Source organism: Melanerpes formicivorus, unplaced genomic scaffold (genome assembly GCF_026170545.1).
Source record: "Melanerpes formicivorus ecotype bairdi unplaced genomic scaffold, bMelFor1.0.p_v2 SCAF_3, whole genome shotgun sequence".
NCBI lineage: Eukaryota > Metazoa > Chordata > Aves > Piciformes > Picidae > Melanerpes > Melanerpes formicivorus.
Genome location: NW_027142355.1, coordinates 3,840,677 through 3,856,157, shown reverse-complemented (window position 1 = coordinate 3,856,157; position 15,481 = coordinate 3,840,677). Strand labels below are relative to the sequence as shown.

Genomic DNA, 15,481 nt, shown 5'->3' with positions numbered 1-15,481 from the left:
CACATGGAGTCCATGCATCAGAGGACCCAGAGAAGCAGCAAGAGCAGGGGTAGGACAATGCTTTGGCAGGATGCAACTTGTGAAGGAGGCTGCTAGGCAGGGTGCACAGTGCTGGGTGGGACTCCTCTCAAATTCAGCCACACTACACACCATATGCACCTAACTATATAGGTCTGGATGGGCAGAAAGGCTCAGGCAATAGTAGAGTCCCCAGGGCAAGGCATAAGGATTGAAATGACTACATGAAGGTATCTTACATGTTAAGGGACCATGTTAAGAACCAACAGATCTGCATCCTCCAGCCTTCAGGGTTTCTGCTGGTTTGCCATCGAAAACATCCAGCAAATGTGACCTGTGACTGCTGCAGCAGCTGTGCAGTGACTGGGTGCTCTCTGCAGCCTAGGGAAGAGCTTTGTGCTCTGATAACCTATGCAGAAAGCATTCACTGTTCTTTAGAGTAAACTCATAAATTGCCCTCTGGTCACCTGCAATCCTGGAGGCTTATCCCTGCATTCCTCTAGCTACAATATTAAAAAATGGATGGATTTTGTATGCAAAATATTGTTTGGATTGATCTTATGCTTGGATTTTGCAGTACAATGTGTGTAAGTGGGAGTTTTCATTATAAATCTAATTTTGAAGGGTTTATGACTAGGCTGTTTCAATTCTCTGTAGGCTCAAAACTTGTTAGATATGTTTTACCCGGGAACATAAAGACTGTCTCAAAAATGAGAGAGTGAGAGAAAGAAAAATGAGTGATGAAACTTTCTTTAATTACAGGAACGTATTTTGAACCAAATAATATGAAAGACTGAAATTTGACAGTCCCTATTTCTTTTCATGAATAGTCTTTTTGAAAAAGTAACTTTAATTAAAAATGTAAGGTAGTCTCTGCACATCCTCAGACTGTCACTTCTTATCTTCTAGGTAAAATATACCTATCACATAGGAAAAAAATTACCTTTTCATTATTATTGAAAGTGGCTTCACTTTTACAGTAGAATCTGGTGAGCTACTTGTGAATTTCCCATGGTCCTTTGATGAGCCAAAGCTCATGCAGAATTTAAGGATATATCTTTCTTACTCATGCAGATGAGAGAGCCCAAATGACTTTCCGGCATGAGACCTGGAAAGGATGATCAGGTGCTTAAAAGCAAAGTGTAGAAGTTCATTTGCAGTATGTGTGTGTGTTGTTACCCACACAATGTGCTGTGCCTTGCTTCAGCCTTTCTGTGTGCATTTAAAACTTGCCAGAACAGTAATATTCAGACAATAATGAGCACCTAACAATGTATTGGCCCAGCCTTCTGTGGTGGGTTAACGCTCCTTCTGAAAAGTAACAAAACAGGGTGGAGGGCTTGCGGGAGCTTTGCCCTCCCTGCAGGGTGTTTTCCCCCCTGGGAAACTGAGTCTGTTCCACTTCTCCATCTCTGCCCAGCTAGGGTATGAAAAGCAGGATATTGCAGTCATTAGGCCTCCTTTTGGCTCATGCCTCTCCAGGATGAGAGCTACTGAGGCTGCCTTCCTGCTCTTCTGCCACGTGGTTGGGCCTGACCCTTCTCCCTGCTGCCTCCACGCCTCTTCAGAGAGAGACTGGTTTTGTATTCTTGTTTTTCTTTTCCCCCTCCCATCCATCTTTGTTCCTTGCTCCTGTGAACCTTACCTGATATTGTTATATATATATTTTTTAAAGAAAACTCTTTACCTCTCTACTTCCAGGTTGACTCCAAATTATTGCTTGCTGGATTTGCTCCTTCCCTTTCCTTTTTTTTCCCCTCTCTGTTGGGAGGGAGTAGGGGGGAGCAGGGGATTGATTCTCAGCCTTGCCCCCATCTGAGCTCTTAACTCCCAGTTAAGGCTCAAACCACTACACCTTCATTAAGTCAGTCATGTCTCAGGTTAAGATTTTAAGGATGAAGACTTTTTCTTTCCAAGAGTAACAGATCAAGAAATTAAAATAGTCTCTCCTCATGTAAAATTCCTGCAATAGTTCAGACTCCATTTCCTATATTTTTACTTTAGCAAGTGTTTAGGCATGTGGTAAATGGTATACATAAAGAGCTCTTGAAGTTAGAGGGAACATAAAAAATATCATAGTTCTTCAATATGCAATTTTACTTACCAGTATATGACCAATCAATCTCTTCAATCAATTTCCGCTGTTGTCTATAGTATCCGTACACCAAATCTGCAAAATAGCAAAGAAATTAAAACATTAAACCCAAAAGCCACACAGGAAGATGAAGCGTAGATGACACATCCCCCTCTAACAAGATATTACTGTCTTAATTACTGATGACTTATTTACTTTGTTCTTATCTTAGACCTCAAATCATAAGTAGACCTTCATCTCTTCCTCTCTTCCTCAATTTTTCATCACAATTATGCCTTTCCTGTACAGTTAATACAACTTTCCCTTTGAGAAAGCATCTTGCGTGATGTCTAGTCATTGTGCCCCTGTACTCAGCACTGGTTAGGCCACACCTTGAGTCCTGTGTCCAGTTCTGGACGCCTCAATTTAAGAAGGACATTAAGACTCTTGAATGTGTCCAGAGAAGGACAACTAAGCTGGGGAGGGGTTTGCAGCACAAGCCCTATGAGGAGAGGCTGAGGGAGCTCAGGTTGTTTAGCTTGGAGAAGAGGAGGCTCAGGGGAGACCTTATTGCTCTTTACGACTACCTGAAGGGAGGCTGTAGCCAGGTGGGGGTTGGTCTCTTCTCCCAGGCAACCAGCACCAGAACAAGAGGACACAGTCTCAAGTTGTGCCCGGGGAAGTTCAGGCATGGGGTGAGGAGAAAGTTCTTCACAGAAAGAGTGATTTACCATTGGAATGTGCTGCCCAGGGAGGTGGTGGAGTCACCATCCCTGGAGGTGTTCAAGAGGGGATTGAATGTGGCACTTGGTGCCATGGTTTAGTTAGTCATGAGGTGCTGGGTGACAGGATGGACTTGATGATCTCTGAGGTCTTTTCCAACCTTATTGATTCTATGATTATATACCTGAAGTATGTGCAGTTACTTGTAGCTCGATAAACTTCATGGAGAGAGGCTAGATATTAGATGTATTTTAATGACACTGTATTCCTCTGGAGAGAAATACTAGCTGTAAAAATACTCACCAATTTATTCTGACTGTTGAATAACCTTTGCTATTATCCTTCTTATGCCAGCACACTTCTAGTAACATTACTTGTGTGCAAATAGATACTATGCCCCCTAACACCTATTAATATCTGCAAATTGCAGGTACAGTTTTTTGGAGACTGTCATTTCAAGAGTCATCATGTTAACTAGCTTCACTAAGTATTGTCTTAGAGAAGCACAACGTTGCCTATTTAAGAAATAACTGCATATGACTGCATTGAGCACACATATGGATCGCTACCTTGAGACGGCACCGTAGAATTCTGCTCGCATTCTGCAATACAAATGCTAGTTAATGAAAAAAAATTCATAGCAACTATTTCTTTTTCTTTAATACAAGAAAGTATGTAGTGCTGATTTCAGGATGTTAAATCATAACTGCCATTTACAAGGTTAGAAATGTTCTGGGTCTTACAATGATTTTCTGCTACCTATCATTAGTCCATATGTTTTACGAGCATCACCAGGACTTACACCTCCTTCATAAAATTGCAATTGTTTTTCTCTTTCCCTTCTCCCTCCAGCCAAAAAAAAAAATTGAAACCCAAACAAAAAAATAAAAAACCAACAACCTTGCAACACAGCAACATTCATTCATGACCAAGAAATTTATAAAAAAGATCGAACCTCACCCGTAAGTAATGGCACTTGGAAAAACTATTTACATGCACCAGCATTGTCTCTGGACCACATTTTCAAGTCAATGTGCCTTCTGTCTGCTTCTTTAATTAATTATGTAAAAGAAAGCTGTTTAAGTTCTGATTCACAGGTGTTGTCTCCAGTTTCCTCCTTTATGCATTGTACTCCTAATTGTTACTTCAAACAATCAGCTGAGCATTCATATGCTAACTAAGCAGGATTTGGGCGTGAGATCCTCCAGCCACTTTTTAAATTCCACATGGAGGTCTAATGGACAGGGAGAGATAGCTTCAATGAACAAGAATGGAAAGGGGCAAAGTTCACGTTTTTGGTGCATTACACACTTATAGACCCACTAAATCTTACAGAAAGTCTTTATAAATGCCAGGAGACATCAGGAGTTCATGCACCTTCTTTCCTTTGCTATTAACCTATTGAGCTCTCACAGTCCCTTCACAGAAGCATGCTCACAGCCTCTTCCTTTCTCACATTTGCACAGATTGTCAGTGGTTTCGGTCTTGCCTCTTTCCACTATAAATATGTGGCAAATTACAGTATCACAGTATCACTTGAGGAAGGAACTGACTGAAGAATCACAGCTAGCATGGGTGTCAGAAAAGCTGTGTGTGAGTCTGTGAGGATGAGTGAATGCAGCACTTCTTCCCTTGAGCTGTTTGTGTAAATAGCCCATGTAAAACACAACCATGCATCCCATAAAGCATTACTGGCTCAGCTGTCAGTGCTGACCAGGTTAACAGTGCAGAGTTCAGCTGGAAGGTAATTATTGTAAATAAATAAATAACTAAATTTATTAAGAGTTAACAAATTGACATCGCTTTTTTTTCATGGCATATGACAACAAGTATTTATGTTTAGGGTATTTAAATTCCTTACATTTAATGTAAATTCCTTACATTTAATTTAAATGAATATAGTAATAATAATATCTTCACAAAATAGAAGGCAAAACTGGTGTCGAATTTGTAGGCTAATATGTGGTTTATATCTATGATACTTGAGCTTGATCAGCTGGACAACACGATTCCTGTGACTCTGACCATCTCCAGCCAGTGCTCAAAATAATCTAAATTTTACTGGTTGAGGTACTGCTTTATGAAGCAAAAAGTTCTTAATGTTTTCTTCTGCTTCCAGGAAGTTGTTGAGTGTGTTTCTGCAGAATGTTGATTTGTTCCTAGAACAAGGCAGCTCAGTTGTAGGATCACGTTTTAAAGAGTTTTATGGTTATCTTTCTATGCCTGTCAAGGAGACATACAAGATATCATTAAATGCTTTTTTTTTTGTTTCCTTTTCCTACTCTCCTTCAAAGCCAAAGTTTTCTGCCTGAGGCTTTGAGACTTGTTTCCTTTTATACTCTCTTCAAACAGTGTGCAGCTGGGTACCTGAGGCCCAAGAATTCAGGAGTGATGGTGGCAAATGCTCACGAGTGGTAGTGGAACTAACTGATTTGTGGCTGGCCTTGTTTCATGTTCAGTCACAGGGGCAAACAGAAAAGATGATTTTGCAGATATTTATCCTTCTTTGAAAAGTGTAAATAATCAGGTATTCTTCCTCCTACACTAGCCTGATATTCCTTTTGCACCTGGCTTGGGTTAAGTTGCTTTGATTTGGCATAACAAATGAAACATTTTGATCCTCAATATATATTCATATGTTAAGATAAAAAAAAAACACAACAGCTTTAATATTAACAGAAGGAAATTTTTGTGAGGGAGAAGCTCTTGATTTGGCAGTCTGTGCCAGGAAAATTGAGTCAGAAATGTGGAAATGGGATCTTAAACCTCTGAATTCTCTCAGGGGAAATCCTCTCAGAGATCCTGAGGCAACAAGCTGCAAGTATCCACCCAGGAGCCCTCTCCTAAGCCTTGGCAAAAAAGATATTCTGAGGACAGTGCCAGAGGCAGGCAGTATGTTTGGGGACACTGCATTGAACATCTTGCTTTGCTATGCAGGATGCCAGCTCAGGCGTAGACTTGCACTATAACTTATGCCAGGATGCTGTAATTTTACCCGTCCTTTGTTTTTATCCCTTTTGCCACAGCAATGTCAAGACATATGAGCTGTTAGACTCAAGAGGACAAAAGAACAACCTCCATATGGTCTTAGCTCCACTCAGCCTGAACTTGTGAGTTCCACCTGCAGTAGAGTCAGCAGTTGTGAGATTCTGACTTTAAAACAACTTATTTATGGGAATTGTTACACATTTAGCTATGTCTACATTTTTGAGGTTTTCATGGGGCATGATATCTGCATGTACCACTGAGGTAGGTGCTATTAACCACCCATTTAGGTTCCAGCATGGTTTGGGAACTCATGTGTCACTTGGTATTTTCCTTCTGTCCCAAAATCTAATTTGGCAGCAAAGAGGATAGATTCTAAGGTCATAAGCACTTACACTAGATAAGTGGATAATGGCAATGTATTACAGTCATGGACATAAAGGCTGTGTTGGTATTAAACCTGATGGGAATTTCTGTTTATATGGGTAGGATGGAACCTGTACTTCTTAGGCCAAAGAAGAGAACCCATGGGATGTCAGAAAGAATGTCAGTAATCACTGAAAATGTGTGATAGTTTTCTCTTTGAGAAATACAGGTGGTCTGTCTTGTTTTAAACAAAATGTGTCTCATAGAACCAATAAGGTTGGAAAAAACCTCAAAGATCATCAAGCCCAACCTGTCACCCAAGACCTCATGACTACCAAACCATGGCACCAAGTGCCACGTCATGAGACCTCTTCTATGTATTCTCCCATTACTGACTGCAGAAACTGGGAGGTGTGAATTATCAGAAGCTTACACAGGTGTGGAAAAGATTTAAAAGGAAATTTTTGAAGGGGAAATCCACAAACACTTCTTTAACAAAATGACATAATTTTTGGCTCACTAAGTCCACTGATGAAATTAGGAGGATTATACTAGGAAATCCTCATGGCATATTTGATCTATTTTAATGCACTTGCCAAGGAATTTGTTACTGGTTATTGCCAGAGACTGGTTATCAGACAAGTGGCTTGAACTAGCAAATGGGGTTTTAAAATTTATATTCAAATATATACTGTACTTGCCCAGACACTCTGTGAAAAAAGACTATTTACCTAGGTTCAGATTTTCCATCACACAAAATGACCCAACTCCACTGAAGGTGATCAAGATGCACCAATTTGTGCCTAAATGCGAATGTCTTAATGGGAATGTCTTGGACACTGCTCATTCAAGTACAGTGAGGTAGCTTAGACTTTATGCCCGACCTGATCTAGTATCTGCTCTTCATCAGAATATTTACATGCTGTTAAACATTTTAAAAGTCATATTTTTAGATTAAGACAAAATCACTGAAGAAGAATTGAGACTTGTAGAATAAATTGAAATAGTATGAGAAGAAATGTGGTTATACAGGGTAACTGAAAGAAAATCTCAACATTGCTAATGGCTAAGAAGTGCAAAGAAGTCAGACACAAAGACAAACTGCAAAACTGGCCTAGTGGTAAATTCCAAAAAAGAAGCTACGTATGATCTCCTCAATTTAAGAAGGTCTTTGAGATACTTAAACATGTCCAGAGAAGAGCAATGAGGCTGGGGAGAGGTCTGGAGCACAGCCCTGTGAGGAGAGGCTGAGGGAGCTGGGTTTGCTTAGCCTGGAGAAGAGGAGGCTCAGGAGAGACCTTCTTGCTCTCTACAAATACCTGAAGGGTGGTTGTAGCCAGGTGGGAGCTGGTCTCTTCTCCCAGGCAACCAGCACCAGAAAGAGGACAGAGTCTCAAGCTGTGCCAGGGGAAGTTTAGGTGAGGAGAAAGTTCTTCACAGAAAGAGTAATTGGCCATTGGAATGTGCTACCCAGGGAGGTGGTGGAGGCACCGTCCCTGGAGGTGTTCAAAAAAGGATTGGAAGTGGCACTTGAAGCCATGGTTTAGTTAGTCATGAGGTATTAGGTATTACGTAATAGGCTGGACTTGATGATCTCTGAGGTCTTTTCCAACCTGGTTGATTCTATGATTAACATAACAGATGCTCAGTGCTTATCAAATATTGTAATAATATAATTAAATAAATTTGACAGACTTCTGTTACTCAAGTTCAGCTTCTGGAAGTAAATACAGAACCTTAAACAGTTAAAACTGCTTAATCATCCTCTGATGATAAATGGAATGCTTCTTCAACATACATTATTTCCTTATTTTAACTCCCTCCATTGAAAACTTTCATCCATGACAGTGTAGCTTCATTGCCTCAATTGAAAAAATTCTTAATTTATACTGTCAGAGGAAATAAAAAGATTCAGAGCACAACTTGCTAGCAGTCTTGAAGTTCTAACTGACAGAAACTATAGAATCACAGAATCAGCAAGGTTGGAAGAGACCTCAAAGATCAACAAGTCCAATCTGTCACCACAGATCCCATGACTAAACCATGGCACCAAGCGCCACATCCAATCCCCTCTTGAACACCTCCAGGGACAGGGACTCCACCACCTCCCTGGGCAGCACATTCCAATGGCTAACAACTCTCTCTGTGAAGAAATTTCTCCTTACCTTGAGAGTAAACTTCCCCTGGTGCAGCTTGAGACTCTGTCCTCTTGTTCTGCTGCTGGTTGCCTGGGAGAAGAGACCAACCCCCTCCTGGTTACAACCACCCTTCAGGTAGTTGTAGACAGCAAGAAGGTCTCCCCTGAGCCTCCTCTTCTCCAGGCTAAACAACTCCAGCTCCCTCAGCCTCTCCTCATAGGGCTTGTGCTCAAGGCCTCTCACCAACCTTATTGCCCTTCTCTGGACATGTTCAAGTGTCTCAGTGTCCTTCTTAAACTGAGGGGCCCAGAACTGGACACAGTACTCAAGGTGTGGCCTAACTAGTGCAGAGTACAGGGGCACAATGACTTGCCTGCTCTTGCTGGCCAGATGCACAATGATGGGCACACTGCTGGCTCATGTTTAGACAGCCATCAATCAGCACCCCCAGGTCCCTTTCTGTTTGGCTGCTCTCCAGCCACTCCGACCCCTCCTACCTATAAACCCCTTTGAGAGAATGATCTACATTTGGCCAAGTAAGATTTCTTTCTGATGCACTTATTTAATTTTTGCAATGGCATCTCTAAAATCCGTAAAACCATAAAAATGTTTTAATAACTCACCTCTATAATTTCATACACTCTTTCTCCCCCAAAGCCAAAGTGTCTAAATCTTTTGTCAAGATGGGTCTGAGAATTCTCACAGGCTTAGAGAAATTGAAAAATCTTTTTCTACCCACGCTTCCTTCTGTGTAAGCTTAATTTAGGCATTGGTACGTGTTTGCTTATCTATAAATAAGAGTCCATTCCCTTCATTATCCTTGAGTGTAGGCTGCTCATTCCAACACTGATTGAAAAAAAATTAGTCTCTTCTTGTACTATTGACAAAGCCAAAGCAAAAATCCTCTTACAATTTGACAAGTCATGTGTACTTACTAACAAAACTTGTATTTAAAGAAATTAAAAAATGATTGATTTCACTCAAGAGCAGTTATCATTAAACCCTAGAGTACTTACAGGCACTCTGCTTACTTAACCTGTCACAACTTTACACTGAATAGTGCCATGAATTAAAAGGATAATCCCCATGACATCAGCTATGGTTTTAATGATCACATTAAATCACAATTATCCTGTGTATTTTCATATGTAAAAGCAATAAGGACTGCTGTTTGTCCAAATTATGTTCTGCTTCATTGGAATTTTACATGCCTGAGGTTTACAAGGCCCCCGCAATAACTATGCAGTTAGTGGAAACTGGGAGGGAAGCATTTCAGGACACCACAAGGTACGACATAGTCTGCTTAAGTTACCTCTTCCACCCTCACTCAGACTACAGGCAGGTTAGGTATCTCCTTCTATTTATGATCTTGTGCACCTGGACATCATCTGAGGATGGAGTGAAACTGTCAAATGAGACTTCAGCTTCCTACTGGCAGTCAATTGAAGCATGGGCTATCATGAGCGTTAAGGCTTCTATGGTAACCGATGTAGCATTCATGTGTCTGCTCATTGAAATCAAGCTTACAGTACAGGTTTTATGTGGGAGAGTGGTGCTTAGCCTTCCAGAGTGGGTATTTTTGAGCATGCACAGGTGAATGAAATGAAGTGCCTGTGAAGCTCTTGGTCTATACTCAAAGATAGCTCAATAATCTAAGAACCTTCAAAATGAAGTAACCAAGAAAAGCTGGATGACTAGCCTTGCTGCCAAAGCACCTAAAAAGGTGTTCAAAGTCAAAACCAGAAGGGACTTAAGAGGACTGTGATCTCCCCAAAGATGTCCCATGTATGAAGTGAGGCAAAGTGGTGTTTATGATAGAAATTAAAACTCCTATTAAAAAAGCAGGTATCAAACAGTGATTCCTAGGACACACACAGCTCTGTTTCTTCCTTTCCCCATACCCAAGTAGTCTTTTAATGCAGCACATGTGAATTCATGGAATCATACAAATGAAAAGTAAATCCTGACTAGATATGAACAAACAAAAAATTAATAGGCATTTGGTTTCCAAATGAACTTTCTCCTCAGTTAGCAATACCAGAGAAGTAGGAAAGAGATAAAGATGAACAGAACCAGACCTTTTTTATACTTTAAATAGTAATGGTAACAATTTTATTTGCACAATTCTGTTCAACATCCCACAGAAAACTTTTATGATTCTTATTTCTAGCAAACCGCTGTGCCAAAACTTGTAATAAATATAATTAGAAGTGAAGAATATGTCCTTTATTTCTTATATTTATTGCCTAAGTTTAAAAACACTTAGAATTCCCCTTCTATCAAACAAGAGACATTGTGATAGACACTTTAGAAGTGCAACAAAAGAATACAACAAATTTAACTCCTATACCCCATACTTCAAGAGTTCAGGAATTAACTGGCTTTCAATGAAGGCTTTTTAAAAAATATCTTTACTATGTTTCTCCAGTGCCTCTCTGCTTGCTAACAATCTGCAGTGAAGCTCTATAGCTTTGGTATCTAAAACTCTTGAGAGCAGACCTTATGTAAGTAATCTCAAAGGAATGTTTACTGAAATAGATGCTTTTTAGCACAGTAGGGGCTGGGAAGTCAAGCTGTTAGAAACTTTCTCTTTTGCCAACTATTTCAACAGTTACAATAACCTTGTGGATCCTAAGGAATGGCCTTAGACGAATCCTATGAAGGTACTGATGGGAGAGATACTGAGAGAAATATATTCACTAAAGAAAGAGGTCTTTAATTATTAAGCATTTTCCTTTCTCATTTATTTGATGCTAGAACTGCAAACTCTACTCAACTATTAACCCTCCAGTCATGTCACAGTAAGTTTCCTGAAGAGTGGCTCTTTAGATAGCAGTATCTTCTTTTGCTTCAGGGAGCATCCTGGTGAAAGTCTTTTTTTCACTAACAAAGGGGAAGAGAGAGTTAGCCCTGGATGATTTTTGTACAAGTATTTATGCAAGGCTAGCAATTATGCCACATATCTTTTATAAAGCCACATCAGAAACATTCTACTCCCATGAGGAAACTCTACACTCACAACATCAAGACTGAAAAATCTGAAACCTCATAGAATCAATAAGGTTGGAAAAGACCTCAATGATCATCAAATCCAACCTGTCACCCAAGACCTCATGACTAGTAAACCATGGCTTCAAGTGCCACGTCCAATCCCTTTTTGAACACCTCCAGGGACGGTGACTCCACCACCTCCCTGGGACAACAAATTCCACATCTATAAATATTTGTCTCTATTTGATAAAAAAAAAATGTGAACATAATGCAAACAATACAACAAAACACTTGTAAACAAATGTAGAAGATGACATTTTTTGGAGAAATGCTAACCACTATATTGTGCATATGCATAGGTATGTTTGGACATATCTACATCTATAAAGACTTGCCAAAAAGAGTGACAATTCAACATTGTTTTGTTAGTTCATATTCTTCCAGTTCTAATCTCTGTTGAATTCTGTCAGCAGACGTAAACCTAGATGAGCAAGATTTGACCCAAATATAGTGTTGGATGGTAGGTTGGACTCGATGATCTCAAAGTTCTCTTCCAACCTGGTTTATTCTATTCTAATATGAAAAATACATGGTTTAATCAATCATTGGTAAACAAGAAATTTCACCTTATTGCAATAATTGTTTCCCTTTATAATCTAACCTTTCACTATGGTAGTAAAAAGCCTTTTCCTAGGTCTCAGGTAGTGATGGCACTTCATGAAAAGCCTCAGTTTGTGCACTGAACCACAAAATGGAGGTTCTGACCTCTTGTTACTTGCAATCCTACACTGAGTATTTAACACAGTTCGAACTGAGAATCTCATTGCAGCAATCCTCCGAGGTTCAGATTAGTTCAATGCAACTGAAAGTTCATATATTGTGGCAGCCAGTTGTCGACACTTGGTAACAAACTGCAAATTGACTGTGACTTTCTAACAGTAAGAAAATAAACTTTTGAAACAAAAATCATTAGGCCTGAGAGTGTCATTGCAATCCATAGGCAATTTTTACTACAAACTAAACACTGTAACACAAAGAAATTAAATACAACTTGCCTAACCATTAAATTTGTTTTGTGTTAATGCAATGACTCACCTACGAAGATTAAAGTAATGAATTGCTCTGTCAATTAATGGCAATCAGAATCAGGGGAAAACATCATCTAAAAATGTTCAGCCAGTTAATAATTTGAACATGCTTAAATCTTTCAAGTAGGCTTCATTGCGCCCTAAGTGACTTGTGAACTTACACCAATGACTAATAGTCATTCTCACATTAGGAATTCACCTGCTTAAACGCTTTGCTGCTTTGGATCTCTATTTCCAATAGAACTGTGGAGTGTTTGCTCTTAAGTGATTAGCTTTAGAAAAGGATTTTAACAGTGAACCCCCAAATCCTCAAAGCCCTTGATAAACAGATGCCTGCCCTCAGTCGAGCTGTAGAGCACTAAAAGCCCTGGGTAAAGGCATTAATTAGCAGTCTGTGAAGTGTGTCTGCCTGTCGCCCCAATCTCTTATGAATATTTATATATAGGTTTTATGGTATGGAGAAAAACTTCAATAGGCTAGATTCAGGAGTGTCTTCTGTGAATATTTGTTGGGCACATAATTAGGATGGTTTGTCTGTGAGAGACTAAATCTTGCCTCTCTCTTGATGTGACTCAACAAAGATAAAATCACTTTTGCTGCTTGCCCAGACAATAGCTGATGTATATTGGGCCACTTGAACGACTCTGAGTCTCAGGAAGGTGCATAGATAAGGATTGCTCATGAGACTGCAGCTGTCCTGGAAATGGGCAGAGGCCAATCAATACTCTCTGGAATATACATACCTAAAAACTGTATAAAATATCTGAGCAACTACTGGCTCAGTAGAAGGAAAACATGGGAGAAGGAGAAGACCTGGACAATGCTGCTCTGAAGTAAAGCAGAGAGAATACCAGGAGACAAAAATGAGAGAGACATCACCATGTAGCCTGGAAGAAGCAGACCAAGAGGAACCCTCTCTCTGTGTCCTAAGTTCTGCCTGCTGCAACTCATGCAGCTGAAGAAGCTGCTCAGAGGATAACAGCTCTTCTACAGCCAAAGCTGCAGTACCCTTCCTCTGCAGACTCAGTATCTCCTCTAAATCCAATGCTGCAGCACCTTTCCTCCACAGATTCAAACTCTCTTGGGGGATGAGGGGTGTGGTAATATTGTTCCTTTCCTCTTCTGTCTCCCTCTTCTCTTTCTCCCCCTCTGTTATCTCTCTTGCTCCTTCTGATCCATCTACTTTATTTGTGTAATAAATAGTCTAACAGTTGATATTTTGGCCTTGTTTGTGCCTCTAATTTCATAACACGGGAATATTCAAAAGAACTGAGTCTCTTTCCCTCTCTGGACCGAGGCATTGTCCTAAAGCCATTTAGACACTTCTACCATTGTGCTAGGGAGGAAACCTTACACATCGTGTCTAGTAACACTGAATTATGAATAGTGGATGGCCTGGAAGTTTACATATAGACTTAGAAGAAGCTCTCTGTTTTCTTGTAGACGATTCCAATCGAGGGTGCAGGCCCAAACAGACAAAATTAATGCAATGTGAGCTGAACGACATTCAAGGGTCAGCAAGGGTGACATATTAGTATGCTCACAGCAACCATTAGCAAGTAAATTGCACAAGCTTTTGAAAAGATTTACCAAATTAAAATATTTCCAGTTTGGATAGCAATGCCATTTTTTAGAAGTCTTCCAAATATCTACTAGTTTTAGAGAAAGGGACAGGGTTAAATTAAAATATGCGAGAGAATAAACTGAAACGCCATGAAGCACTGATGTTTCAGTTATTTAGACTGGGTAGGACTGTGGTTTGAAGGAACTTCAGAGAGCTGTGACAAGCAAGGTAAATGTGTAACACCAAATGATATTCTGCTTTGACAGATGTTGCAGTGAAAATAATTGAAAAAAAAAAAAAAGAAAAGGAACTGAGGAGAGCTAAACTACTTTGTTGATTTTTCACTTAATTGCATTAGCTGAAAGAAGAGAGCAGTGCATCCCCAGACAGCTAAATCAAGTTCTTCACTCAGAATGGTGAAGAAAAGTCACTGTTGCCTCTTAACACAAATCATCAGTGTGGCTTCATCTGGAAAATTGCATTTTTTGCTGGTCTTGCTTCTCAAATCCAGTTAGGTACACCAGCATGGGAGAGAAAAAACACTGATGAAATTGACCATGAGAAAGTTCCAAATACAGGGAAATAGAAAAGGTGAATGTGCTGGGTTGAGGCAGCCCCCTTCCCCACCACTGGCAGCAATAAACACTCAAACGGATTGCAAAAGTGATGGGAAGTTTAAATAGAAAGCAGTGAACTTTTACAGAGAACCAAAAGCAGAGTGACAGAGAAAGATCCCAAAACAGACCCAGAGAGATCCCATCCCCACCTGAGGGTACACCCAAGACCCCCAGGGCTCCTTCTTTCCCCCTCCCACTGCTAGGCTAGTCTCAGCTGGCCAGACCTGAGACTGCCCATCCCCCTATGGTCTTAGGCTTAGCCAGGCCCAAAGCCAGGAGACATCTCCCCCAGTTACCGGCTGACGGAGGAGGAAGATAAAGAGGAGGTGCTAGACTCCTCACTGCATCTTATAGTGGTGCAAAGAATTGTGGTAGGAAATACTACATAATTTTCCTGTGTCCACCCCTCTGGGCTGGACTTCTGGACACAGGAAGTAAACATTGCAGGGGGGCACCCAGCTCAAACTGCAACAGTTAAGAATGCTTGTTTTGGTAAGAAATCAAATATAAAAAAATAATGAATGTTGCTAAGGTGAAGACTGGGAACTTCTGTTCTCCCTCTCTCTATAAGAAAGAGAACATCCAGGGGCATTAATGAGAAGGCTGAACATATGGCAGACAGTGTAAGGATACACTTTTTTTTTTTTTCTCCCATATCTAGGCAATTACCACTTCAGGAAACTGTGGAGGCTAATAGCTAAATGAAGATTGAAACAGCTATAAAGATATCAAGAATATCTAGAGTTATCACAATGTATTTAGAAAAGTGTAAGAAAAGACTGGGGATATATTTCACTTCTACCTACTGTGGGATATCATGCCTATTCTCAAGCATTGGCACTGACTATGTCAGACAATACTGAATTCAGGTATGACCCAACACTGTTATTCCTGCTGTTTGCATACTACAGATGAAT

At 40.2% G+C, this 15,481-nt stretch overlaps 1 protein-coding gene across 5 annotated transcripts in view; it reads right to left on the bottom strand.

Moving 5' to 3' along the window:
- The window catches only part of PTPRZ1 (protein tyrosine phosphatase receptor type Z1), a 156,516-nt gene that overhangs the window by 115,142 nt on the left and 25,893 nt on the right, over positions 1-15,481 (bottom strand). For all 5 annotated transcript variants that reach the window (XM_068165185.1, XM_068165199.1, XM_068165193.1 and 2 more), the window contains exon 2: positions 2,123-2,188. In XM_068165185.1, coding sequence (XP_068021286.1) covers positions 2,123-2,188 — 66 coding nt within the window. The remainder of the gene's footprint in view (positions 1-2,122; positions 2,189-15,481) is intronic.